At 52.3% G+C, this 24,980-nt stretch overlaps 9 protein-coding genes across 9 annotated transcripts; 5 read left to right on the top strand and 4 right to left on the bottom strand.

Annotated features, from left to right (window-relative positions):
* Nucleotides 1-165: 165 nt before the first annotated feature.
* Nucleotides 166-1,332, top strand: BROUX77_008192 (uncharacterized protein; the record flags this gene model as incomplete). The annotated part of the gene is made up of 1 exon (XM_073753369.1): nucleotides 166-1,332. The coding sequence occupies one exon, from the start codon at nucleotides 166-168 to the stop codon at nucleotides 1,330-1,332; it is 1,167 nt and encodes a 388-aa protein (XP_073601567.1).
* A 164-nt stretch (nucleotides 1,333-1,496) lies between these two features.
* BROUX77_008193 (uncharacterized protein) lies at nucleotides 1,497-5,087 on the top strand (the record flags this gene model as incomplete). The annotated part of the gene is made up of 1 exon (XM_073753370.1): nucleotides 1,497-5,087. One exon carries the CDS (start codon nucleotides 1,497-1,499, stop codon nucleotides 5,085-5,087), a length of 3,591 nt encoding a protein of 1,196 aa, XP_073601568.1.
* Nucleotides 5,088-5,851: 764 nt separating this feature from the next.
* On the bottom strand, nucleotides 5,852-9,775 carry BROUX77_008194 (uncharacterized protein; the record flags this gene model as incomplete). The annotated part of the gene is made up of 1 exon (XM_073753371.1): nucleotides 5,852-9,775. One exon carries the CDS (start codon nucleotides 9,773-9,775, stop codon nucleotides 5,852-5,854), a length of 3,924 nt encoding a protein of 1,307 aa, XP_073601569.1.
* Nucleotides 9,776-9,831: 56 nt separating this feature from the next.
* Nucleotides 9,832-10,539, bottom strand: BROUX77_008195 (uncharacterized protein; the record flags this gene model as incomplete). Its single annotated transcript, XM_073753372.1, has 1 exon — nucleotides 9,832-10,539. The coding sequence occupies one exon, from the start codon at nucleotides 10,537-10,539 to the stop codon at nucleotides 9,832-9,834; it is 708 nt and encodes a 235-aa protein (XP_073601570.1).
* Nucleotides 10,540-10,970: 431 nt separating this feature from the next.
* BROUX77_008196 (uncharacterized protein) lies at nucleotides 10,971-11,987 on the bottom strand (the record flags this gene model as incomplete). Its single annotated transcript, XM_073753375.1, has 1 exon — nucleotides 10,971-11,987. One exon carries the CDS (start codon nucleotides 11,985-11,987, stop codon nucleotides 10,971-10,973), a length of 1,017 nt encoding a protein of 338 aa, XP_073601571.1.
* A 2,312-nt stretch (nucleotides 11,988-14,299) lies between these two features.
* On the top strand, nucleotides 14,300-17,715 carry BROUX77_008197 (uncharacterized protein; the record flags this gene model as incomplete). Its single annotated transcript, XM_073753376.1, has 2 exons — nucleotides 14,300-16,742; nucleotides 17,144-17,715. The coding sequence occupies 2 exons, from the start codon at nucleotides 14,300-14,302 to the stop codon at nucleotides 17,713-17,715; spliced, it is 3,015 nt and encodes a 1,004-aa protein (XP_073601572.1).
* Nucleotides 17,716-18,090: 375 nt separating this feature from the next.
* Nucleotides 18,091-19,392, top strand: BROUX77_008198 (uncharacterized protein; the record flags this gene model as incomplete). Its single annotated transcript, XM_073753377.1, has 1 exon — nucleotides 18,091-19,392. One exon carries the CDS (start codon nucleotides 18,091-18,093, stop codon nucleotides 19,390-19,392), a length of 1,302 nt encoding a protein of 433 aa, XP_073601573.1.
* A 559-nt stretch (nucleotides 19,393-19,951) lies between these two features.
* BROUX77_008199 (uncharacterized protein) lies at nucleotides 19,952-21,214 on the bottom strand (the record flags this gene model as incomplete). Its single annotated transcript, XM_073753378.1, has 1 exon — nucleotides 19,952-21,214. The coding sequence occupies one exon, from the start codon at nucleotides 21,212-21,214 to the stop codon at nucleotides 19,952-19,954; it is 1,263 nt and encodes a 420-aa protein (XP_073601574.1).
* A 1,219-nt stretch (nucleotides 21,215-22,433) lies between these two features.
* BROUX77_008200 (uncharacterized protein) lies at nucleotides 22,434-23,057 on the top strand (the record flags this gene model as incomplete). The annotated part of the gene is made up of 1 exon (XM_073753379.1): nucleotides 22,434-23,057. One exon carries the CDS (start codon nucleotides 22,434-22,436, stop codon nucleotides 23,055-23,057), a length of 624 nt encoding a protein of 207 aa, XP_073601575.1.
* Between the last annotated feature and the right edge of the window lie 1,923 nt (nucleotides 23,058-24,980).

Raw genomic sequence — 24,980 nt, forward strand, 5'->3', positions numbered from 1 at the left:
CCGAGTCGTTGGCTGTACCCGGAACCCTAATCCTTTCTTCGGGCCCTATCCGTAATATTTTGTTAAGCTTCATTTGAAGACCCGACGCTATTACAACTTTGGCTCTCTTTGGCACTTTTTTCTCTCCTCATTTATTTTTCCCTCTCTATTACGTTTCAACTCGCAATGGCCCTCACTCGCGAAATGATCGAGCATCTCAATACGTTCCTCCTGTCGATTCCTGACCGAACTCCTGAGAACTGGCATCTCGGTGCCCTTCCTAGGGAGTTCAGTGCTGAGATCAAAATGGCTATTGTGGCGGCTTACATGTCTGGTCTGCGCACCGACGATGGTGCCCCGCCCATCCCCGTTGGCTCTGTTCCTGATGCGGCTCAGGTTTACTGGGCTGCGTTCCAGGCTGGCGCTGAAGCCCGCTTCAACTCCCTTGAGTCTCTTCCCCGAGTCAAACGGGAAGAGGATGCCGATCCGTTGAAAGAGGCCGACAAGCATCTTGATGTCGTGCCCTATGATGGCAATCAGCAAGGCTTCCAGGCGTTCCAGAGGCAACTTGCGGTCAAATTTGCTGCTGCACCCAAGCACCACCGCACGGAGCAGCGCAAGCTGATGACTGCCTTCTCCTACCTTAGAGATGGCGCTCTGGATTGGGCCATGCCTCGGATGGACCCGGCCACTGGACACATGAACTTTGAAACGTACGACGATTTTATGAAATCGTTAGCTGAGGCTTTCGATGACCCTGACTGGCGCATGACTGCGACCCAGCAGATCTTCGACTTAAAGCAGACAGGTACTTGTACTGCCTATCACTCTGCTTTTACAACGCTGTTGAAGAAACTCGGTTGGGCCGACGCTGATTTCACCATTGCACTATTTCAGCGAGGCCTCAAGCCCCACATACAGGACGCTCTGGCTTGGAACACCTATCCTGCCCCTAAGGGAACGCTTGATCAGTTCGCTAATTTCTGCAACACGCTGGACAATACGATCAACAACCGAACCCGGGGAAACAACGGGAAAATCCAACCGCCTCCTGGTGTGGTCCCCTTTCAGCAAGATTCTCGTTCGAGAAATGCTGGCGCCCAAAAAGCTGTCCCCAACACCAAGCCAGCTAAGGGTACCTCTGCAGGTCCCGATGCCAACGGTCTACCCTTCCGTAAGACTGCTGACGGCAAAATGGCAAAGGGTGTTTGTTGGAAGTGTGGCGCAAAGGACCACATGCTAAAGGCTTGCCCCAAAAACAACCTTGCTCTTCGCGCAGCTACTGTCCCTTCTCCCTCCACTTCTACCCGGGCTCCCTCGACGGCCCCTGCGCCTGATGCGTCAAAAAACTAGAAGGGCTACCGACCCATTCCCCTCTGGTCCTGGCTAGCCCTGACGCTGCTGATGAGGGTCTCTTGAGAATCAGCACTTGTTCTCTTGATAATGCTATCGATTATGGTAACTCTCCCCCTCTGGTTATTCCTGTGACAGTGAATAATTCCATTGAGGCCTACGCTATGGTGGATTCGGGATCAACAACTTGTTTTGTGGATTCTGAATTTATAGCAAGGCATCAGATTCCTACTGTTCTCAAGGCCAGAGCCGAGTCGCTCCATGTTGTTGATGGTAGTGAAACTGCTGCGGGTAAAGTGACCCACCAAGTTCCTTTGTCCCTCTCTTTTCCTAATTATTCAGAAACTTTGGTTTTTCAAATCACGAAGCTTGGGGGCTACCACATCATCCTGGGGAAATGCTGGCTCGACGCCCATAACCCGGAAATTTCTTGGCCTTCCAATACGCTCAAGATATCGGTTACTTCTACCGCCGATGGCAATGCTGTGGCAGCTTCTGATTCTTCTTCTTCTTCTTCTTCTGTTTCGACTGCTTCTACTGATTCTGGCGCTTCGTTTGATTTTTCTTATACAAAAAACGACAAAAATATTGCTTCTACCGCTGGCAGTCAGATTGAGGGATCTGCTCCTGCTTCAGCCACTTCACCCCTTCCTTCTTTTATTGCACAATCGTCAGCTGTGTCTTGTTCCTGTGTGACGGTGTCGTCTCAGGCTTTGCATCGCGTTGCCAAAGCTGAGAAACTACAGATTTATCGTGTCACCGCTCAGGAAGTCCTGGATTATCTCAATCAGGAGGACCTAACTCCGGAACAAGAGCATGCACGGCTCCTTGAACGCATCCCGAAGAAATACCATGACCTACTTCCTCTGTTCTCTCGAGAAGGTGCTGATCAACTACCACCTCACCGGGACATTGATCATGCGATTAACTTCGTTCCCGATGCGAAATACCCCAAGGCCCCGCTGTACGATATGACTCCACTCGAGTTGCAGGCTGTCAAAAAATATCTAGATGGCATGCTTGCTAAAGGCTTTATTTCCTCTTCCTCTTCGCCGCTGGCTTCCCCGATTCTTTTTGCTAGGAAGCCAGGCAGTTTACGATTCTGTGTTGATTTCCGAGCCGTCAATGATATCACCATCAAAGACGTAACTCCTCTGCCTCGGATCAATGAATCACTGCGCACGGCGGCTACGGGAAACATTTTTACAAAGCTGGATCTGAGAGCTGCGTACCACTTGATTCGCATCAAGAAAGGTGATGAATACAAGACAGCTTTCAGAACTCGATATGGCATTTTTGAGTACAATGTGATGCCGTTTGGGCTCACCAATGCTCCTGCCACGTGTCAGAAATATGTCAGCGAGGTCTTGTCGGAGTATTTGGACATATTCTGTGTCTGTTACTTGGATGATATCCTGGTGTTCTCTCTGAACCAAGAGGAACATGATGTTCATGTGCGCAAAGTCCTGCTAAAATTAGCGCAGGCCAGTCTGTTTGTCAAGGGTGAAAAATGCGAATTCGACAAGACTGAAACTACCTTTGTTGGCTTTGTTATTTCAGCCGATGCTCTGAAGATGGACCCCGCTAAAGTTGCGGCTGTCCGTGAGTGGGAGGCTCCCCGAACTGTTAAGGGAGTCCAGTCCTTTTTGGGTTTTGCCAATTTCTATAGGAGGTTCATCCGTGACTTCTCTAGAATCTGCACACCTCTCTTCGAGTTGACTAAAAAGACGCAATCTTTTGTCTGGTCCTCTGAATGTGAGGCAGCATTTCACACCCTGAAGGACCTTTTCTGCTCTGAACCTATCCTCAAGCACTTTGATTACCTGTTGGACACTGTTATTGAAACAGACGCGTCTGACCGTGTAATATCTGCCGTCATGTCTCAATACCACCCGACTGACAAGGGGCTTCTACTACACCCCGTGGCCTATTTCTCTCAAAAAATGAATCCTGCCCAGTGTAACTACGGCGTAGGTGACAAGGAGTTGTTAGCCATTGTGGAGTCTCTAAAGTCGTGGCGATTCATGGTTGAAAGTCTGGAAAAACCTGTTCTGGTATTGACGGACCATCGGAATTTAGCCGTTCTTAAGCAAATTCCGGCCATGAACAGACGGCAAGCGAGGTGGGCTATGGAACTGAGCGAGTACCGTTATGTCATCACTTATAGGCCTGGCTCCTTGAATTCTAGAGCTGATGCCCTGACCAGACGCTACGAAGACCTCGTTTCTTCTTCTTCTGAGGAGGATAAAGAGCTGTGTGCTCCTATTATTCCCCCTGAAAATTTTATTGGTACCATGTCTTTGGTAGACGAGGTAAAAATCGCGCTATCCACGGACAAGTGGGCTCTTGATGTTATTTCTGCTCTTCGAGGCCAGTCGACCAAACCTCCAGATGTGGACCTCAGTGTCTGCAGGCTTGACAATGACGGTCTTTTGTTTGTCAACGACCTTCTATATTTGCCGAACGAGGATCTACGAGTTCGTGCATTGAAGAATTGTCATGATATTATGCCTAGCGGACACCCTGGACAAAAGAACACTTTTGAACTTCTTGTTCGGGAATACTGGTGGCCCGGGATGCGTCGTGATGTCATCCGGTACATCCGAAATTGTGAGGTCTGCCAACGGATCAAGTCCGCGCGACATAGTCCCTACGGTCTACTGAAACCTCTGACCATTCCGCAAGCTCGGTGGACATCTGTGTCCCTTGATTTTATCACCGGCTTGCCGGTCTCCAATTCTTTTGACATGATTCTCGTTGTCATCGATAGGCTTAGCAAAATGGCTCACTTTATACCTTGCGATTCCTCGCTGGATGCTGCAGGTTTTGCTAAGCTCTATTTGTCAGCAGTGTATAGGCTCCACGGTCTGCCATTGGACATTGTGTCCGACAGGGGTAGTCTGTTTACGTCGGCTTTTTCCAAGGCTTTAGCCAAACTGTTGGGCATAAAGCAAAATCTGAGTACTGCGTTCCACCCTCAGACCGATGGTCAGACTGAGCGTGTGAACTCTATTTTGGAGCAATACCTGCGGGGTTACACCAACTATAGACAGGACAATTGGGCTGATCTTTTGCCCTTGGCGGAGTTCTCTTACAATGACTCCGAGTCCAGTTCTACTATGCTGACGCCCTTCTTTGCGAACCACGGGTTTCACCCCAGAAGTGGGCGTGAGTCGCTCCCAGTCTCTGTGGAAAAAGGCCCGTTGCGGAACTTTGTTAAAGAGCTTGACAACATTTGTCAGTTTTTAAAGACTGAAATTACGTGGAGCCGTGAGCGGATGACCGAGTACGCGAATCGACACAAATCTTCCGCCCCTCTCCTTCGAGAAGGGGACTTAGTGTGGCTTTTGAGTAGAAATATTCGAACTACTCGTCCTTCAAAGAAGTTGGACTTCAAGAAGCTTGGCCCATTTAAGATTCTACGGAAGGTGTCTTCGCATGCCTACGAGTTGGCACTCCCTGCCACTATGAAGGTTCATCCCGTCTTCCACGTTTGTCTGCTGGAACCATGTGCGTCGGATCCTCTTCCTGGCCAGAAAAACCCTCCTCCTCCTCCCGTCATAGTAGATGGCGAGGAAGAATTTGTGGTCAAGGAAATTATAGGCGTGTCTTCGCGTGGCCCTCTGCAATATCAAGTAGTTTGGGAGGGCTATGAACATGATGGACCCTCCTGGGAACCTCTGGACCATTTAGCCAATGCACCTGAGAAGGTTGCAGAATTCTACAAGAGGATGCCTAACGCCAGACGATCTTAGTACTGCTGTGGAAATCAGTCATAAAAAGGGGGGCTACTGTCATGAATAGCCATCCTGACACTGCTCATGCTAAGGGTTATGCATGAGACCTACCCCACTCTTCTTTTCCACAACGCCGAAGGTCGGCGACCTATGAAGATGCGCTTATGGCACAGGTTGGTCTGTGTAGATCGTGAGTTGATCAACGGATATGAGGTTGTCGTGGGATGTGCTGAGCACGGGTGCTCTGATAGACGTTGTTCTGCTGCTGCGGAGTTTTCTTGTTGCAATTGCCATTGCGTGCTTAGGTGGGGGTTGTTATCTGGTTCGATTGTTACGAACCTGTTACGTCTTGTTTACACGAGACTTATCTTTTGTTCATAGTTAGATGTTGATTGTTTCTAGCTTGGGAAGACAGAGTTTTGTCAGGAGCGCCGACAACATAAATATCGTCGTCTCCTGCCCTGAGTTGATCAGGTTTACTCTTGTTCTCCAAGCTTAACAATCACATGCACTTGCTTACCTTCTTCTTCTTCTTTATACCATTCTGTTCTTGCTTTCTTTGCAGTTCAACCTTTCTTCTTCTTTGAAGTGTGTGATTGTTCCTCCTCCTTCCTCTTTGTGCCGCTCTATTCTCAGAATAGCCATCTAAGTTGTGTGTTGCCTCTTCATCTCAACCGACCATACGTCTTAGCACTCTGTCTAACTGACGTCTTCCTCCACAGGCCCGACTGTCCACCTCAGGAACCTATCATTGTCCCGAGTCGTTGGCTGTACCCGGAACCCTAATCCTTTCTTCGGGCCCTATCCGTAATACTTCTCCCCACACCTTCTACCCAGGCCTTTGTGCAAAAACCCGTCTTGCGAACAAACTTCAGCAGCACCTCGGTTCCGTTATTCGTGTTGAAAAGCGTCGGAAGATCTAGCGACTTAGGACTCAATGCCATGGCCATCTCTTGACGCTCTGCAGAAAATGCGGCGCAGTGCAGCAGCACATGCTCAACGCTCTCGCTTTCATGTTCTTGACAACGGCGGCACCGGTCCGAGTCCGTCTTCTTGATAAGCAGCAGGTAGGGCAACAAGTTGCCTTTACCCACCTTCATCTGGAAGTACGCCGAGGTGAGCCATCTTGGTCCGGAAACCTTGGGCGCCTTAGCACGGAGAACTGGATCACCACCGATGGTACGCAGGTAGTGCGAGCCATGGGAGGGACCAGCGGCGGTGTCTCGCTCAAAAGCCCAGAGAGTCTCCCACTTGTCCATGGTAAACCTCCTAACCCTAGCGAAGACACTGCCCAGTGAGCTGAACTTGCGTTCATCATCACTCTCGAGAGCCTGGCGTGCAACCGCGTCTGCAATCTCGTTCCCCACTATGCCCATGTGCCCGGGACACCACATCACCGTGACTGGCGACGTGAATGTACCGAGGACGCGGCGGGCCTGCCACGCGAAGTGGCCGTGCTTGCGGAGCCGCGCAATGGCAGCTTGGCTGTCGACAAACACATAGCAGGGGCGAGCTTGCTTTGTTTTCTTTTCTGTTTTGGCGAGGAGCGTGAGTGCCTCCACGATGGCGGCGCTCTCGCAGTCTGCAACCTCCACATCTTGCAGTCGATGACTGACTTTCGTTTTGACTTCACCGGTTTTGGTATCGACCACGCACGCTGCAAGTGAGCACCTGGAGCCTTCTTTGGAGCCGTCCGTATACACGGTGACGGCATCGTTCGGAAGTCTTGACAAGAACTGGGCATGCCTGACGGCAGCGTCCTCCTTGGGTCCAGGGTCGACGACGATGGAGATGCGGTCGGTCAGTGGCGGCTGCCAGGGACTATCCCACTCCTGTCGGCGACGTTCTCGTCTCCACATGCCTGCCACCAATGGCTTCAACTCGCGCATGATGCAGCCGAGTCGAGTCTTGACACTCATGTTATGCCCCAGGAGAGGCAGGTCTGAGTCATCGGGGGCAAGCTCGTCCTTGTCGGGTTGGGACGCAACACGGACGGGATGGTTGCGTTGGAGGCGGAGAGTGCGAGCGGCGTAGGCCATGCGTGCTTTGGCGAATCGAATAGAGGGGGGCGGGAGGCCGGCCTCGACTTCGACAGCGCGTGTTGGTGAACCGCGGAATGTACCCAGGATACGGGCGGCAGCTTGGCTTTGCAGTTTCTGGTATACCCTTTGCAGACTGAGCTGGGGTTTTGACGGGTCATACCAGAGAATTGATCCGTAATCGGCGACGGTACCCACACAGGAGATGTAGAGCTGACGGAGTGCCGCGATGGACAGTCCACGCGTGTTCGAAGCGAGCCGAAGCAAGCCGCGGAACGCGATCTCAGCCTTTTGGGTCCGTGCCTGGACGTGCTGTTTAAACGAAAGTCTGTTGTCGAAATGGAAACCTAGCCACTTGACCATCTTTTGGGGACGCACAGTGACATCACCTACTCGGACAGTTTGGGAGGCCCACTTTGCAGCATCGGTGTAGTGGATGAGCTCAGTTTTGCTCTCTTCAAACTCAATGCCGTAGTCACGAGCCTTGGCCCGCAGCTCCGTCACGAGTTCTTCGAGAAGCGCCGCTGAACGCCTCGGGCTTTTGGACGCCACGGTTACGCTGAAGTCGTCTATATACGACAGCTGAAGTTGTGGTGTGTCGCCGGCCACCCGAGCCACTATATGCCGAGCATACAACAGGAAGAGTAGAGGACTGATGGGGGAACCTTGGGGGATGCCGATGTTAACCGGGGTCATCGGAAACGGCTGACCCTCGATGTGCAGGCCGACAGTACGGTCCTGGAGGAACGAAGCAACCCATTTTCGGAACACCAGGGGAAGACCGAGCTCACGTAAGCTGCGCATCAAGCAGGGCTTTGACACGTGGTCGAAAGCGCCCTTGACGTCAAGGAAGAGAGTGCTTGGAACGAGCTTCATCTCCTTGACCTTCTGCAGGTGGCTGACGTATACGAGAGCGGCGTCCATGGCTGAACGCTGTTTGCGGCCTCCCAGTTGAGTGTCGTCTAGAAGCGAGCTGTCATGGCAATTAGCGAGGTACCCTAAGCGGGTCGCAAAGACTTTCTCGAGCACTTTGCCTAGACAGTTGAGCAGTGAGATGATGCGGTAGGACTTTACGACTGAATAATCAGCCTTTCCGTCTTTCGCGAGCACAATCCCAGTAGCTTGCTTCCAGAGTGTGGGGTGTATTCCGAGGCGAGACAGGGCTTTGTAGACGGAGAGAAAGGGCGCGGGATGGGCCTCAAAGGCGATCTGGATGATCTTGGCGTTCATGCCGTCGGGCCCGGGGGCCTTCTTGGCGTTGGCGGACATGATTGCCTCCTTGATCTCGTGGTCTGTAAGGTCAGGCCAGGGGTATATGCTTCGGTCGGTGTCGTTCGGGGGGGTGTCGTGATGGGGGTCGTGATGGGGGTCGTGATGGGGGTCGTGTGTATCGGCAACGTCAGGTCGGGGGTCGACACCTGCGCTAGACGTAGCACCCAGTAGCGTCAGGAAAGCCTTTTCCTTCTCCTCGGGGGTATTGGCTAACCCGTCTGGCCCCTGGATGGGGGGGAAGTAACTCGCCGTAGCTGGCTTGGTGTATTTCCAGGCTGTGTAGACCTTTTCGTTGTCAGCGTCAGAAAGAAAGGTAGTCCAGTGAGTAGACTTAGCATCTTCGACAGCATGGGTGTACTTGTTGCGAATCGAATGAAACTCAACCAGCGACAGCCTGCCTCGTCTGTATCTTCTCTCTGCGCGCGATGCGGCCTGACGTTGTGATTGCAGCTCGGGCGTCCACCATGGCTTTGCGCGGGCACTGTGTCTCTTCACTGACATGCACCTCTGACAAGCAGATTGCAGGGCCTCGGAAAGCAGTCGCGCCATTGCGTCACCGTCTGCAGAAATCTCTGCCAGGGACAGCTGAAGCTCAAGGTCGGCCTGGCCAGCCAGCCATTCCTTGCGAAACAGCGACCAGTCGGCCGTCTTGGTGTTGAACGCCGGGTTACGTGTTAGGGTTTTGGGTGTGGTGGTGCTGACGTAATCAAAACTGATGGCCCGGTGATCGGAGCCCGTCTCCTGAAGATACCTCCAGTTCGTAAACAGGCCCGGTCGAGACCGCAGGGAAAATGCGAGGTCGATCACCGAGGTCGTGCTGCTGTTGACGTATGTGCCGCCGTTGCGTTCAACGTAGTCGTCGTCGACAATCAGGGTGGCATTCTGCGACATCAGCCAGTTAGCAAAAGAGTCAGCTCGTGGTTCGTGGGGATGCTCTCGCTGGGAATTCCACCAATGGTGATGGAGATTGAAGTCGCCGAGAAGCAAAGTACTGGTGTCAATATTGCGCGATAAAAGATTGGTGCGCTCAATGGTATAGGGGCGGGGTTGGGTCTCGGGGACAGGCTGCACAGTCAGCTGGCGTTCGTTGTAGACATTGAGAAGCGAAAAAGGCTCCGACGCAAGGATGCGCAGGGTCTGAATATCACTCTCAGTATCGCCAAACTCGAACAGCACAGAAAACGGCAGGCCTTGGCGGACGTAGGTCAAGACCCGCGGGCGCAAAGGCATAGCCTCAAGATTCCTAACATTAAACGGCACAACCAGGGTGAAGCCCGGCTGCGTCAATGTTCTATACCCAGCTTTGAGTTTTATGGTGTAAGGCTCCTGGATGCAGACAATGTCCGCCTTTCCGGTTGCAGCAGCCTCAAGTATTGTCTCATGAACAGCCTTCATTTTGTGCACGTTGTGCTGAAGGATGCGTAGACGTTGTCCGGCCGTAGGGCCCTCTTTCATAGGCGAGGGGGGCCGTCTGTCGTAGATTTGCGGTCAACGTAGGGCACTGCTGGGACAATAGCGCCGCCGACGTTGACGTTTTTGCCGACACACTTGTCGTAGTCAGCCTGGGTCAGGGCCTCGACGACCACCGAGCCAGCCTGCTTACCCTTGGCAGGGACCACAAGCCAGCGCAGCGAGTCGGAGATCTTGACGCCGTTGAAGTCCGCCATGTCCTTGGGCAGCTCCTTGAGACTGTCGAAACCGTCTTCAATCGGCACACCGTGGATGACAAAGCAGAGCTTTGACGACTTGTGGGTTCTGGAGCCGGGAGATGTGGCGCGCGTGAACTCGCAGGCGCCAAAGCAGGACAGCTCCTTGACCACGCGCTGCAGATTGGAGGTCATCAATCTGACGGCCTCACTGTCCACAGCGTGCAGCAAGATGTTGCCCGCCTTGGTGCGCTGGACCGCAGACACTGCAGTCTTGCCAAGAAGGCGGTTCACCGCGTCGCGCACGCGTCGCTGGGGCAGCGCGCTGGCTCTCGACTCGGGTGTGGTGACAATAACGACGGCCGTTTTCTCGCGAGGGGCAGTCGTGGTGGTCGTGGTGGTGGTCGTGTTGGGGGCGGGGGTCGTGGTTTTGTCGGCAGCCTTCTTCTGGGCGCGCTTGGCGACTACGGTCCACGTGTCGGGGGACTCAGTGGGCGCGTCGGCATCAGCCATAGCTGTGTCCGGGGCGGGAGGCGCGGCGGCGTCATCGGTAGTAGTAGTGGCGGTCGAGGTGGTGGTCGAGGTGGTGGTCTTTTTTTTTTTTTTTTATTCATTACTCGCATGGAACCTGACAGGGTTATGGCGAGGTGTATATTAATACTATACACGAATCAAGGTTTAACGGAATCTCAAACAAGCTAGCTACTACACATAATATACTCCAATCCCCTGGCAGGGAGGCAGTTACATCTAAGATCCCACAAATATAATCCCCAAGTTATGACAGAAAGGAAATACATGAATAGTTTTTGGTATGAATTTCCAACGAGCAGCACTAACCCCAAGTGCCCCAGTTAAGGTTGACTGCTCGTAGAAAATTGGCGTCACTGGTAGGAATCGAACCTACGACTTCTCGGTAGCCAACCGAAAAGCCTTGCCAGGTGCTATACCACTGCACCACAGCGACTAGAGGTGGTGGTCGAGGTAGTGGTGTCGGGTGTGCTGGACTGGTCGCCAGCGGTGTCGATGACCATAGCATCAGCCTGGTCAGTGGCGGCGGTTGCGGCGGTTGCAGCATTTTTTTTGGCCTTTTTGCCGCGGCGTCTGCGCTTATTGGCCTTAGGCGCAGGGGTGGCGATTTTTTTGCAGGGGGGTTCTAAAACCGGCTCCCCAGTGGTTCTGGTACAGGGCTCACTGCCCAGGACAGAAGGCGCGGCTGGCACCTCAGGTGTCTGCGTCGCAGCCTCGCTGTACGCAGCCACGGCTGCAGCCTCGTGTGCCGGCTTGGGGCGGGCAGCCTTCGAGACTTCCATCTCAACCAGCGTTTTGTGGTCGTGGCGCGACATTACGACGAGCCCGCACTCGTTGCCAAACTGGCGCAGGATGCGCATCAGCTGGGCCTCAGAAGCTGACTCCTTGAGGCGTTCCAGGACGAGGAAGACCTCGTTCATGATGGCGGCGTTCTGCTCGTCGCGCCGGCGCTTGCGCTCCAACATGAGAGCAATCTCTCGGGCGCGCTTCGCCGGAATGGTCTGGTCGTTGTTGTTGTTGTTGGTGTTGTTGGTGTTGTTGGTGTCGTTCTCATCGCGCTGAGCCTGGCTGAACACGAACGGGTTCCCATCCAGTGCCTTAGGCGTCGGCGTTGTCGCGTCCGAGTCGCGCGAGTCGGGTGTCGAGGGAATCTCAACAACCGGCGCATCTTCAACGCCTGCATCGACTTTCATCGATGAGGTGACGGGCGCATGCTGCGACGGTGAACGCAGCAGCTCGTCTTCGTCGGAACGCGGTTCCTGGCTCGCCATCTGGGCGAAACTCAGCCCCAGGCGCGTCGTGCGGCGCGTTTCATCGCGCGCGGTCGGTTTCTTGTCTATTTTGTTCGATGCACTGCTCGAACTAGTCTTAGAATCAATTGAGCTGTTGCTCAGAGTCGTTTTGGTGAGTTTTTCTGTCGATTTGGCCATTTTTGCAAAAGTTTTTCCTTCCTCAATGATAGGTTCCTGAGGTGGACAGTCGGGCCTGTGGAGGAAGACGTCAGTTAGACAGAGTGTTAAGACGTATGGTCGGTTGAGATGAAGAGGCAACACACAACTTAGATGGCTATTCTGAGAATAGAGCGGCACAAAGAGGAAGGAGGAGGAACAATCACACACTTCAAAGAAGAAGAAAGGTTGAACTGCAAAGAAAGCAAGAACAGAATGGTATAAAGAAGAAGAAGAAGGTAAGCAAGTGCATGTGATTGTTAAGCTTGGAGAACAAGAGTAAACCTGATCAACTCAGGGCAGGAGACGACGATATTTATGTTGTCGGCGCTCCTGACAAAACTCTGTCTTCCCAAGCTAGAAACAATCAACATCTAACTACGAACAAAAGATAAGTCTCGTGTAAACAAGACGTAACAGGTTCGTAACAATCGAACCAGATAACAACCCCCACCTAAGCACGCAATGGCAATTGCAACAAGAAAACTCTGCAGCAGCAGAACAACGTCTATCAGAGCACCCGTGCTCAGCACATCCCACGACAACCTCATATCCGTTGATCAACTCACGATCTACACAGACCAACCTGTGCCATAAGCGCATCTTCATAGGTCGCCGACCTTCGGCGTTGTGGAAAAGAAGAGTGGGGTAGGTCTCATGCATAACCCTTAGCATGAGCAGTGTCAGGATAGCTATTCATGACAGTAGCCCCCCTTTTTATGACTGATTTCCACAGCAGTACTAAGATCGTCTGGCGTTAGGCATCCTCTTGTAGAATTCTGCAACCTTCTCAGGTGCATTGGCTAAATGGTCCAGAGGTTCCCAGGAGGGTCCATCATGTTCATAGCCCTCCCAAACTACTTGATATTGCAGAGGGCCACGCGAAGACACGCCTATAATTTCCTTGACCACAAATTCTTCCTCGCCATCTACTATGACGGGAGGAGGAGGAGGGTTTTTCTGGCCAGGAAGAGGATCCGACGCACATGGTTCCAGCAGACAAACGTGGAAGACGGGATGAACCTTCATAGTGGCAGGGAGTGCCAACTCGTAGGCATGCGAAGACACCTTCCGTAGAATCTTAAATGGGCCAAGCTTCTTGAAGTCCAACTTCTTTGAAGGACGAGTAGTTCGAATATTTCTACTCAAAAGCCACACTAAGTCCCCTTCTCGAAGGAGAGGGGCGGAAGATTTGTGTCGATTCGCGTACTCGGTCATCCGCTCACGGCTCCACGTAATTTCAGTCTTTAAAAACTGACAAATGTTGTCAAGCTCTTTAACAAAGTTCCGCAACGGGCCTTTTTCCACAGAGACTGGGAGCGACTCACGCCCACTTCTGGGGTGAAACCCGTGGTTCGCAAAGAAGGGCGTCAGCATAGTAGAACTGGACTCGGAGTCATTGTAAGAGAACTCCGCCAAGGGCAAAAGATCAGCCCAATTGTCCTGTCTATAGTTGGTGTAACCCCGCAGGTATTGCTCCAAAATAGAGTTCACACGCTCAGTCTGACCATCGGTCTGAGGGTGGAACTGTCATGAATAGCTATCCTGACACTGCTCATGCTAAGGGTTATGCATGAGACCTACCCCACTCTTCTTTTCCACAACGCCGAAGGTCGGCGACCTATGAAGATGCGCTTATGGCACAGGTTGGTCTGTGTAGATCGTGAGTTGATCAACGGATATGAGGTTGTCGTGGGATGTGCTGAGCACGGGTGCTCTGATAGACGTTGTTCTGCTGCTGCGGAGTTTTCTTGTTGCAATTGCCATTGCGTGCTTAGGTGGGGGTTGTTATCTGGTTCGATTGTTACGAACCTGTTACGTCTTGTTTACACGAGACTTATCTTTTGTTCGTAGTTAGATGTTGATTGTTTCTAGCTTGGGAAGACAGAGTTTTGTCAGGAGCGCCGACAACATAAATATCGTCGTCTCCTGCCCTGAGTTGATCAGGTTTACTCTTGTTCTCCAAGCTTAACAATCACATGCACTTGCTTACCTTCTTCTTCTTCTTTATACCATTCTGTTCTTGCTTTCTTTGCAGTTCAACCTTTCTTCTTCTTTGAAGTGTGTGATTGTTCCTCCTCCTTCCTCTTTGTGCCGCTCTATTCTCAGAATAGCCATCTAAGTTGTGTGTTGCCTCTTCATCTCAACCGACCATACGTCTTAGCACTCTGTCTAACTGACGTCTTCCTCCACAGGCCCGACTGTCCACCTCAGGAACCTATCATTGTCCCGAGTCGTTGGCTGTACCCGGAACCCTAATCCTTTCTTCGGGCCCTATACGTAATACCGACGGCATGAACGCCAAGATCATCCAGATCGCCTTTGAGGCCCATCCCGCGCCCTTTCTCTCCGTCTACAAAGCCCTGTCTCGCCTCGGAATACACCCCACACTCTGGAAGCAAGCTACTGGGATTGTGCTCGCGAAAGACGGAAAGGCTGATTATTCAGTCGTAAAGTCCTACCGCATCATCTCACTGCTCAACTGTCTAGGCAAAGTGCTCGAGAAAGTCTTTGCGACCCGCTTAGGGTACCTCGCTAATTGCCATGACAGCTCGCTTCTAGACGACACTCAACTGGGAGGCCGCAAACAGCGTTCAGCCATGGACGCCGCTCTCGTATACGTCAGCCACCTGCAGAAGGTCAAGGAGATGAAGCTCGTTCCAAGCACTCTCTTCCTTGACGTCAAGGGCGCTTTCGACCACGTGTCAAAGCCCTGCTTGATGCGCAGCTTACGTGAGCTCGGTCTTCCCCTGGTGTTCCGAAAATGGGTTGCTTCGTTCCTCCAGGACCGTACTGTCGGCCTGCACATCGAGGGTCAGCCGTTTCCGATGACCCCGGTTAACATCGGCATCCCCCAAGGTTCCCCCATCAGTCCTCTACTCTTCCTGTTGTATGCTCGGCATATAGTGGCTCGGGTGGCCGGCGACACACCACAACTTCAGCTGTCGTATATAGACGACTTCAGCGTAACCGTGGCGTCCAAAAGCCCGAGGCGTTCAGCGGCGCTTCTCGAAGAACTCGTGACGGAGCTGCGGGCCAAGGCTCGTGACTACGGCATTGAGTTTGAAGAGAGCAAAACTGAGCTCATCCACTACACCGATGCTGCAAAGTGGGCCTCCCAAACTGTCCGAGTAGGTGATGTCACTGTGCGTCCCCAAAAGATGGTCAAGTGGCTAGGTTTCCATTTCGACAACAGACTTTCGTTTAAACAGCACGTCCAGGCACGGACCCAAAAGGCTGAGATCGCGTTCCGCGGCTTGCTTCGGCTCGCTTCGAACACGCGTGGACTGTCCATCGCGGCACTCCGTCAGCTCTACATCTCCTGTGTGGGTACCGTCGCCGATTACGGATCAATTCTCTGGTATGACCCGTCAAAACCCCAGCTCAGTCTGCAAAGGGTATACCAGAAACTGCAAAGCCAAGCTGCCGCCCGTATCCTAGGTACATTCCGCGGTTCACCAACACGCGCCGTCGAAGTCGAGGCCGGCCTCCCGCCCCCCTCTATTCGATTCGCCAAAGCACGCATGGCCTACGCCGCTCGCACTCTCCGCCTCCAACGCAACCATCCCGTCCGTGTTGCGTCCCAACCCGACAAGGACGAGCTTGCCCCCGATGACTCAGACCTGCCTCTCCTGGGGCATAACATGAGTGTCAAGACTCGACTCGGCTGCATCATGCGCGAGTTGAAGCCATTGGTGGCAGGCATGTGGAGACGAGAACGTCGCCGACAGGAGTGGGATAGTCCCTGGCAGCCGCCACTGACCGACCGCATCTCCATCGTCGTCGACCCTGGACCCAAGGAGGACGCTGCCGTCAGGCATGCCCAGTTCTTGTCAAGACTTCCGAACGATGCCGTCACCGTGTATACGGACGGCTCCAAAGAAGGCTCCAGGTGCTCGCTTGCAGCGTGCGTGGTCGATACCAAAACCGGTGAAATCAAAACGAAAGTCAGTCATCGACTGCAAGATGTGGAGGTTGCAGACTGCGAGAGCGCCGCCATCGTGGAGGCACTCACGCTCCTCGCCAAAACAGAAAAAATAACAAAGCAAGCTCGCCCCTGCTATGTGTTTGTCGACAGCCAAGCTGCCATTGCGCGGCTCCGCAAGCACGGCCACTTCGCGTGGCAGGCCCGCCGCGTCCTAGGTACATTCACGTCGCCAGTCACGGTGATGTGGTGTCCCGGGCACATGGGCATAGTGGGGAACGAGATTGCAGACGCGGTTGCACGCCAGGCTCTCGAGAGTGATGATGAACGCAAGTTCAGCTCACTGGGCAGTGTCTTCGCCAGGGTTAGGAGGTTTACCATGGACAAGTGGGAGACTCTCTGGGCTTTTGAGCGAGACACCGCCGCTGGTCCCTCCCACGGCTCGCACTACCTGCGTACCATCGGTGGTGATCCAGTTCTCCGTGCTAAGGCGCCCAAGGTTTCCGGACCAAGATGGCTAACCTCGGCGTACTTCCAGATGAAGGTGGGTAAAGGCAACTTGTTGCCCTACCTGCTGCTCATCAAGAAGACGGACTCGGACCGGTGCCGCCGTTGTCAAGAACATGAAAGCGAGAGCGTTGAGCATGTGCTGCTGCACTGCGCCGCATTTTCTGCAGAGCGTCAAGAGATGGCCATGGCATTGAGTCCTAAGTCGCTAGATCTCCCGACGCTCTTCAATACGAATAACGGAACCGAGGTGCTGCTGAAGTTTGTTCGCAAGACGGGTTTTTGCACGAAGGCCTGGGTAGAAGGTGTGGGGAGAAGAGAAAGTAGTGGTGGGAGGAGAGTGGAGGAAGTTGAGGAGTGAGGAGGAGTTGGTGCTTGTGTCTTTGGACAAATTACTGTGTCGACCACGACGTATTTCCTTTGTCGTTGATTTTTGCTGGAGTTTGGATGTTGTTTTATTGTACCTTGCTATGTGTAGATTTACTGCACCTCGCCATAACCCTATCAGGTTCCATGCGAGTAATGAATAAAAAAAAAAAAAAAAAAAAACTCACGATCTACACAGACCAACCTGTGCCATAAGCGCATCTTCATAGGTCGCCGACCTTCGGCGTTGTGGAAAAGAAGAGTGGGGTAGGTCTCATGCATAACCCTTAGCATGAGCAGTGTCAGGATAGCTATTCATGACAATGGACCTGGGGCCCAGTCGAAGAACGAGCTTTCGAGACGCTGAAGAACCTTTTTATTACCGCCCCGGTTCTAGCGATGTGGGACGAAGACAGGAAGACGATCGTGGAATGCGACTGTTCTGGATGGGCCCTGGGAGGAACTCTATCCCAAGTGGACGACGAAGGCGAACTGCGCCCAGTAGCATTCTTTTCCAAGAAGCTGTCCCCTGCCGAGGTCAACTATGAGATTCACGACAAAGAGCTCCTGGCAGTTGTGAAGTGCTTGGAAGAGTGGAGGGGCGAATTGAAGAGTCTTGGCGCCCCCTTCAAAATATTGACCGACCACAAGAACCTGCAATACTTTATGACGACACGGAAACTTTCAGAGCGGCAGGTTCGGTGGTCCCAGAAGCTTTCAGAATACGACTTCCAGCTTGAGTTCCGATCAGGAAGCAAAAGTGGTAAACCCGACGCCCTTAGCAGACGAGAACAAGACATTCCTCAAGGCGAAGACGACGACAGGTTAAAATCTCGGATCATGAGACTTGTCAAGGACCATTGGGTGTCACCAGATGCAGCAGTAACTGTAACGATCTATGGATCGAGGTAGGCTCAGGCTCCGCCCTCACCGCCGTTTACACCGCCGTCCACACCGCCTTGCACACCGCCGTTACTCACCGCCTGCCAAACCCGTGTGCACACCGTCGTTGTCAAGGGTACGCGTCATACCTCTACCGCGCGTATATAGATAGTGTTGTTTCCGCCCGTTTTCTTGTACATTAGTCTTTTCTCTTTATCTGTTTCTTAATTTATTTCTGCTGTTCTAAAAGCGTTCTCCTTTAGACCGTAAAGCCTTACAATAGAAACAGATCTACCCTTGTTTACACTGTCCTCGTTTCTTTTACCCTGTCTTCGTACCTTTTCCTCGTTACCACCCGCCACCTGTACATCGTTTCTCTCTGTTCCTCTTTTGTTCCACCGTCACATGCCCTACTGTGCACCTACCACCGACCCCGACTCTGACACCACTTCCAACAACACCGTCTTCTTCGACTCTGAGCCTCCTCCGACAGCCATGTCCGATCCTACTGTCCCTGTTCCAGCCCCGGCGGCCCCGTCGCTTCAAGATCTGCTGCAAGCCATCCAGCAGCTCAACGAGAAGCACGACCACGCGCAACAACAATTGCGCGACGAGTTCAACAGTGGCCAACAAAAACGAGATCAGGCCATCGCCGATCTCCAAGCTTTTGCCCGTGCTGCCACCGCTACTTCCGCTCCCGCCGTCGTCCCTGCGTCCCCTGTCCCCACTGCTGTCCCCGCTGCTCCCGTGCCCGTTGCAACTACGGAAAGAAACCTCGAACCGAGGAAGCGTGCCCTCCCGGATATCGCCTTGTTTTCCGGCCAACGCTCTGCCTACCGCGTCTGGGCCCTGAGTGCCCGCTCCAAGCTTGCACTGGACAGCGAGTCAATCGGTGACCACCGCAAGCAATACGCGTACCTTTTTGCGCGTATGACGGTAGAAGCCCAGAACCTCGTCGTGGCGTACTTCGAGCAGGGCTTGCTGAACGACACCGGGCCCCACCAGTTCCTGGAGTACTTGGACTCCATATTCATCGACCCCTTTGCTGCTGACCGTGCTCTCTTCCACCTGGACAACATGCGCCAGGGACCCTCTGAACCCTTCGCCTTGTTCCTGCCCCGCTTCGAAAAAGTCCTCCAGGACGCCAACATCATTGGCGACCGCAACCGCATTTCGAAGTTGCAAACCGCCATGGCGCCTGCCCTCCGACAAGCGATGGTCTATGTCAACGTCCCCGCGACGTACCCTGAATTTACCAACTGCATGCAAAACGTCGCTTCCAAGGCTGAGCAATTCCTACCTCGTCCCCGCCGCGGCCACTACTCCGCTTTCACTGATAACACGACCTACTCTCCGTACGCTGCCCACCCTGTTTCCCCTGCTCCTGCTGGCCCTTTTGTTTCCTCCGTTCCCCCGTCGGCTGCTGCTCGTCACCCCGATGCTATGGATTGGACTCCCACTGTCACTGCCACGGCCCTTCAGCCCCTGACCGACGAGGAGCGCGAGCGCCTCCGCCGCAACCGCGCCTGCTTCCGCTGCCGCCAGACTGGCCATCTGCGCCAGAACTGTCCACTGAACTTTGTCCCCACTACTACCGTCCCTGTCCGCTCCACCAACCTTCCCCAGCTTGCTGCGCCGACCCCAGCTCTGCCCCTGCCTGTGCCCACGCCCGCGTCCCGCGACATGTCGGGAAATGGAGAGCTCTAGGCGAACGTCGCCGTCTAGAGCCCCAAGGAGAGAAGATCGCTCGGGAGGAAATGGGGGCTAGAGGTACCTATATAGATGTTGTTCTCAATAAAACTTGTTCTACCTCTGCCTTCGTCGACTCCGGTTGCCTGTGTCTTGCCACCGTCTCTCCGCGCACCGCCACCCGCGCCCACGCTACTATCCTGCCCATCTGCCCTCGTCCAATTTTTTTTTTTTTTTTTTTATTCATTACTCGCATGGAACCTGGCAGGGTTATGGCGAGGTGTATATTAATACTATACACGAATCAAGGTTTAACGGAATCTCAAACAAGCTAGCTACTATACATAATATACTCCAATCCCCTGGCAGGGAGGCAGTTACATCTAAGATCCCACAAATATAATCCCCAAGTTATGACAGAAAGGAAATACATGAATAGCTTTTGGTATGAATTTCCAACGAGCAGCACTAACCCCAAGTGCCCCAGTTAAGGTTGACTGCTCGTAGAAAATTGGCGTCACTGGTAGGAATCGAACCTACGACTTCTCGGTAGCCAACCGAAAAGCCTTGCCAGGTGCTATACCACTGCACCACAGCGACGAATCCATCCCTTGTCTAAGTGGTCTGCGAGCGTCTTGCGCAGAACCAATAATTCATCTCTCGACATGTTGTACAGGGGGCCCCATGGGACCTCTTTGTCTCGTCCTTGTTCGTCTTTCTTCATCTTTATAGCGTGGTCGATGCCTGGTCGGTTGGGCGGTAAATCTCCTTCGCCATCGTCTAGGAAAATCGGTGCTAAATGCTTGAGTTCCTGCGGGAGTCTCTCGGAAATCTGTTCTCTTGTGAGGCGGGCTTTCACTTCGAGGGCCTTGTTGATGTCTTGAATGGAGGCCGAAAACACTTGTAGCTTCTGTTTGCTCTTCCTTCCTCGTCGAATCTCTGCGGCAAAAACTGCTGCCATCACCATGCTTGCTTTGGGGGCGCCAGCGTGCGCTTCACGCCAGCCTTTCTCTCGGACAATAAGTCGGTCTCCTTGATCCTTGAAGGTAATCATTCGCTCTTTCGCGGAGTACACGACGTCGTTCTTCTCCATCCAGGGCTTTCCCAGGATCATGTCGTAGGCTAAATTCGGTATCACGTAACCGTAGACTCTCTCTTTGCGACCGTCGATATCAATGTCGCACACTGCAATTTCTGAAATCCATCTCTTCTTCGTGTCGTTTTCTGCAAGTAGTAGCTCTCTTCTCTTCACGGGGATACGCTGGAGACCCCGTCGCTTGACTAAACCTTCGTCAAATGCTGATGTTACCAAGCATCCAGTGTCGAGCAGTGCGTCACAATAAAAGAAGTTGTTGACGAAAGTCTCGATCAAAAACGGTGTGGAATGCATGTGGTTGACTGCATCAGCATGGACGATGTTGGTGCCGGTTCTCTTCTTGCGTCTTCTCTTCTTTAAACTCAGGGGCCGAAATTCGTCTGGGTCTACTCTTGTGTCCGCATCGTGTGGAACACTCTCGATAATCTCGTCCATCGGCTCTGAAACTTCTGGAATCGTTGTATGGTTCACTCTCGCTGGTCGACGACTCGGGGCAAACTTCGGGCAGTCAAGAGACCGGTGGCCCGTGGCAAGGCAACGGAAACAGGCGTTGCCAGACTTTGCTTTCTCTTTTTCATCTGCAGATCTCCAAGGTGCACGGGGTTTGACGGGACGGGTGCGTTGGCATTCATTGCTCGGGAGCGGCGTGTGGAAGGCGTTGACACTCATTGTCACGTGTTCTTCATCATTGTCGGGGTGCGGTTGCTGGTCCACGACGCTCGGGGTTACAACTTTGGCGGACATTGTTTCTGCTTTCCTCTGGCTGTACCACGTCAAAGTCTTCGACGGGTCCTTGGAACTATATCCTGATAGCGCTTCCACTCGTCCCGCTACTCTCTTTACTTTCTCAACCCATCTTGGGTAGTCGTCGTTGGGGAGGTTTTTGACTGTGAGGTATACCTGAAGTGTCGAGTTTATGGCGGAGTTCAGGTGTAAAATCTTAACGCGGTCGGGCCAGTCCAAACCTCCACATAAGCCAACTTGGTTGTCATGAATAGCCATTCTTGCCATTGCCATTGCATAGGGTTATGCCTGGCACCTTACCCCGCTTCCATTTGTCACGCTAATGTTCCAAGGACGTATGATGATACGGTTATTGTCATGAATAGCCATCCTGACACTGCTCATGCTAAGGGTTATGCATGAGACCTACCCCACTCTTCTTTTCCACAACGCCGAAGGTCGGCGACCTATGAAGATGCGCTTATGGCACAGGTTGGTCTGTGTAGATCGTGAGTTGATCAACGGATATGAGGTTGTCGTGGGATGTGCTGAGCACGGGTGCTCTGATAGACGTTGTTCTGCTGCTGCGGAGTTTTCTTGTTGCAATTGCCATTGCGTGCTTAGGTGGGGGTTGTTATCTGGTTCGATTGTTACGAACCTGTTACGTCTTGTTTACACGAGACTTATCTTTTGTTCATAGTTAGATGTTGATTGTTTCTAGCTTGGGAAGACAGAGTTTTGTCAGGAGCGCCGACAACATAAATATCGTCGTCTCCTGCCCTGAGTTGATCAGGTTTACTCTTGTTCTCCAAGCTTAACAATCACATGCACTTGCTTACCTTCTTCTTCTTCTTTATACCATTCTGTTCTTGCTTTCTTTGCAGTTCAACCTTTCTTCTTCTTTGAAGTGTGTGATTGTTCCTCCTCCTTCCTCTTTGTGCCGCTCTATTCTCAGAATAGCCATCTAAGTTGTGTGTTGCCTCTTCATCTCAACCGACCATACGTCTTAGCACTCTGTCTAACTGACGTCTTCCTCCACAGGCCCGACTGTCCACCTCAGGAACCTATCATTGTCCCGAGTCGTTGGCTGTACCCGGAACCCTAATCCTTTCTTCGGGCCCTATCCGTAATATTTTGTTAAGCTTCATTTGAAGACCCGACGCTATTACAACTTTGGCTCTCTTTGGCACTTTTTTCTCTCCTCATTTATTTTTCCCTCTCTATTACGTTTCAACTCGCAATGGCCCTCACTCGCGAAATGATCGAGCATCTCAATACGTTCCTCCTGTCGATTCCTGACCGAACTCCTGAGAACTGGCATCTCGGTGCCCTTCCTAGGGAGTTCAGTGCTGAGATCAAAATGGCTATTGTGGCGGCTTACATGTCTGGTCTGCGCACCGACGATGGTGCCCCGCCCATCCCCGTTGGCTCTGTTCCTGATGCGGCTCAGGTTTACTGGGCTGCGTTCCAGGCTGGCGCTGAAGCCCGCTTCAACTCCCTTGAGTCTCTTCCCCGAGTCAAACGGGAAGAGGATGCCGATCCGTTGAAAGAGGCCGACAAGCATCTTGATGTCGTGCCCTATGATGGCAATCAGCAAGGCTTCCAGGCGTTCCAGAGGCAACTTGCGGTCAAATTTGCTGCTGCACCCAAGCACCACCGCACGGAGCAGCGCAAGCTGATGACTGCCTTCTCCTACCTTAGAGATGGCGCTCTGGATTGGGCCATGCCTCGGATGGACCCGGTATTACGGATAGGGCCCAAGGAAACCATTAGGGTTCTAGAAAGCCAACGACTCAGGACAATGATAGGTTCCAGAGGTGGACAGTCAGGCCTGCGCGGATATACGGCCGGGAGGAGAGGATAGAACTCTCTAGGTCGTATGGTCGGTTTGAGGTAAAGAGGCACACTCAACTAATTGATCTTATAACACACGGAAGGGAATAAACAATCACAGGAACACTGAGGTAACGAAGACGACAGAAGGTACTGATGCAATGAAGGCTATCAAGAAACAAGTGATAATTAAAGATATAGTACTAAAGAAGAAGGTACTATCGAAGAAGTGATACTATAAACTAGTATACAAAGAAGAATGGCAAAAGGGGTGTATGTGATTGTTAAGCTTGGGGAGCAAGAGTTAACCTGATCACACAGGGCAGAAGGCAACGCTATTTAAGGCGTTGCAGATTCTGACAACAGAGATCTTCCCAAGCTAGAACCAAATCACAGATAACCGAAAGTGGGGACATACGTAACTCAACGTTACCAGACGCTACTATCAAACCGGATGTTAGTTCACGAGATAAACCAACACGGCAGCAGCAGAACTGAAAATCCCTCAAGACACCCAGGCAACGATATGTCGCGTTACAGCGATATCGGCCTAACAGGTGTGGGCCCCACGCTCAAACGCTGTTGACACAAAAGGAACGAGAATAGCAGTCAACTCAGAATAAGCTGCATCAACTGCAGAGTACCGAGTTACCTAATAGCGATGATCTATAGTGTGCAAGCCGGCCACACCCGAGTAGATAAACCGGAGTGACACCTCAAGGTTACACAGACCACCAAGTGGTATAACCGTATCATCATACGTCCTTGGAACATTAGCGTGACACAACGGAAGCGGGGTAAGGTGCCAGGCATAACCCTATGCAATGGCAATGGCAAGAATGGCTATTCATGACAGTATGCTCCTTTTAAATGACTGATTTCCACAGCAGTACTAAGATCGCCACATCCTAGACTAGAATCAAGTCGGAGAATTCGCAAAAGGAAGCCGGGCATCTAGGGACACGGAAGTCCACCGGGCTTTGCAGAATCGGAACAGAAGGAATAAGCCAACCATACGGGTCTAGACACAGCATGACTCCGCAGGCAAGAATTGTAGATCTCGATGCACCAACAACATCGTGACGTATAGGGGATCAACGGAATCCCTAGCATGAAAGCTTGTACATCTGATCAACATAAAACAAGGCCTTGAAGTGCAACGACAACTTCGTAAGGGCCTCGTGTCCACAGACAAGAGGAAGGTAAAAAAGAATGGGAATAACGAAAGGCAACCTCATCAACCGAGGGGCAGCACCAAGGATCTTAAGTGGGAATAAGTTGAGAACGCAGCTCAGTACCCGCAAAGGCAAAGGTTTTTCAACCTTGTTGTCCTCCCTAGTTATGGCATTGGTCATAGAAGTAAGAGCCAGGCCTGTAGGTTATAACAAACAACAATCGCTCAGTTCCATAGCCCATAAATCTGTTGCCTGCAAGATGCAGAAGGTCCCCTGAGAACTACCAAGTTCTGGTAACAAGTGTACACCAGAGTGGCTACTCAGTTGGCACAATCATCAATCGCCGCGACATAATCGCCTCCACAATAGCTAAGAACCCCCTGGGACATGGTTCGATGGATGTAAACGAACACGATTCCGGTTGTGGGAGAATAGACTAACATGTGTAATGGGGACTCATCATCGATCGGGTAATTGGTATATGACAACAGACAGCATGGAAACAAAGACGTGCAGGATCCGTAAAGAGTATTGGTGAAAGGGGAAAACAAGAAATTGGTAAAGTCAGCTTGTCAAACTTGGCAGTATTTCAGCACAAGATACAAGACTGGCCTGCACCACCATAGGCAGGACTTCGAAGAGGGACATCGTGTTTCTTTTAACGAGAAGAAAAACAACAAGATATTGTCCAAAAGAGAGAGGCAGAGAGTAGGCCCAAGTGAAGACACAAAGAGGTCGCAGAAAGGAGACATAGAGTAGTCGCAAGTAGACGTAACAGA

The sequence above is a fragment of the Berkeleyomyces rouxiae genome, assembly GCF_048999995.1.
Source record: "Berkeleyomyces rouxiae strain 22BRR77 chromosome Unknown BrBRR77_ptg000014l, whole genome shotgun sequence".
Classification (NCBI taxonomy): domain Eukaryota; kingdom Fungi; phylum Ascomycota; class Sordariomycetes; order Microascales; family Ceratocystidaceae; genus Berkeleyomyces; species Berkeleyomyces rouxiae.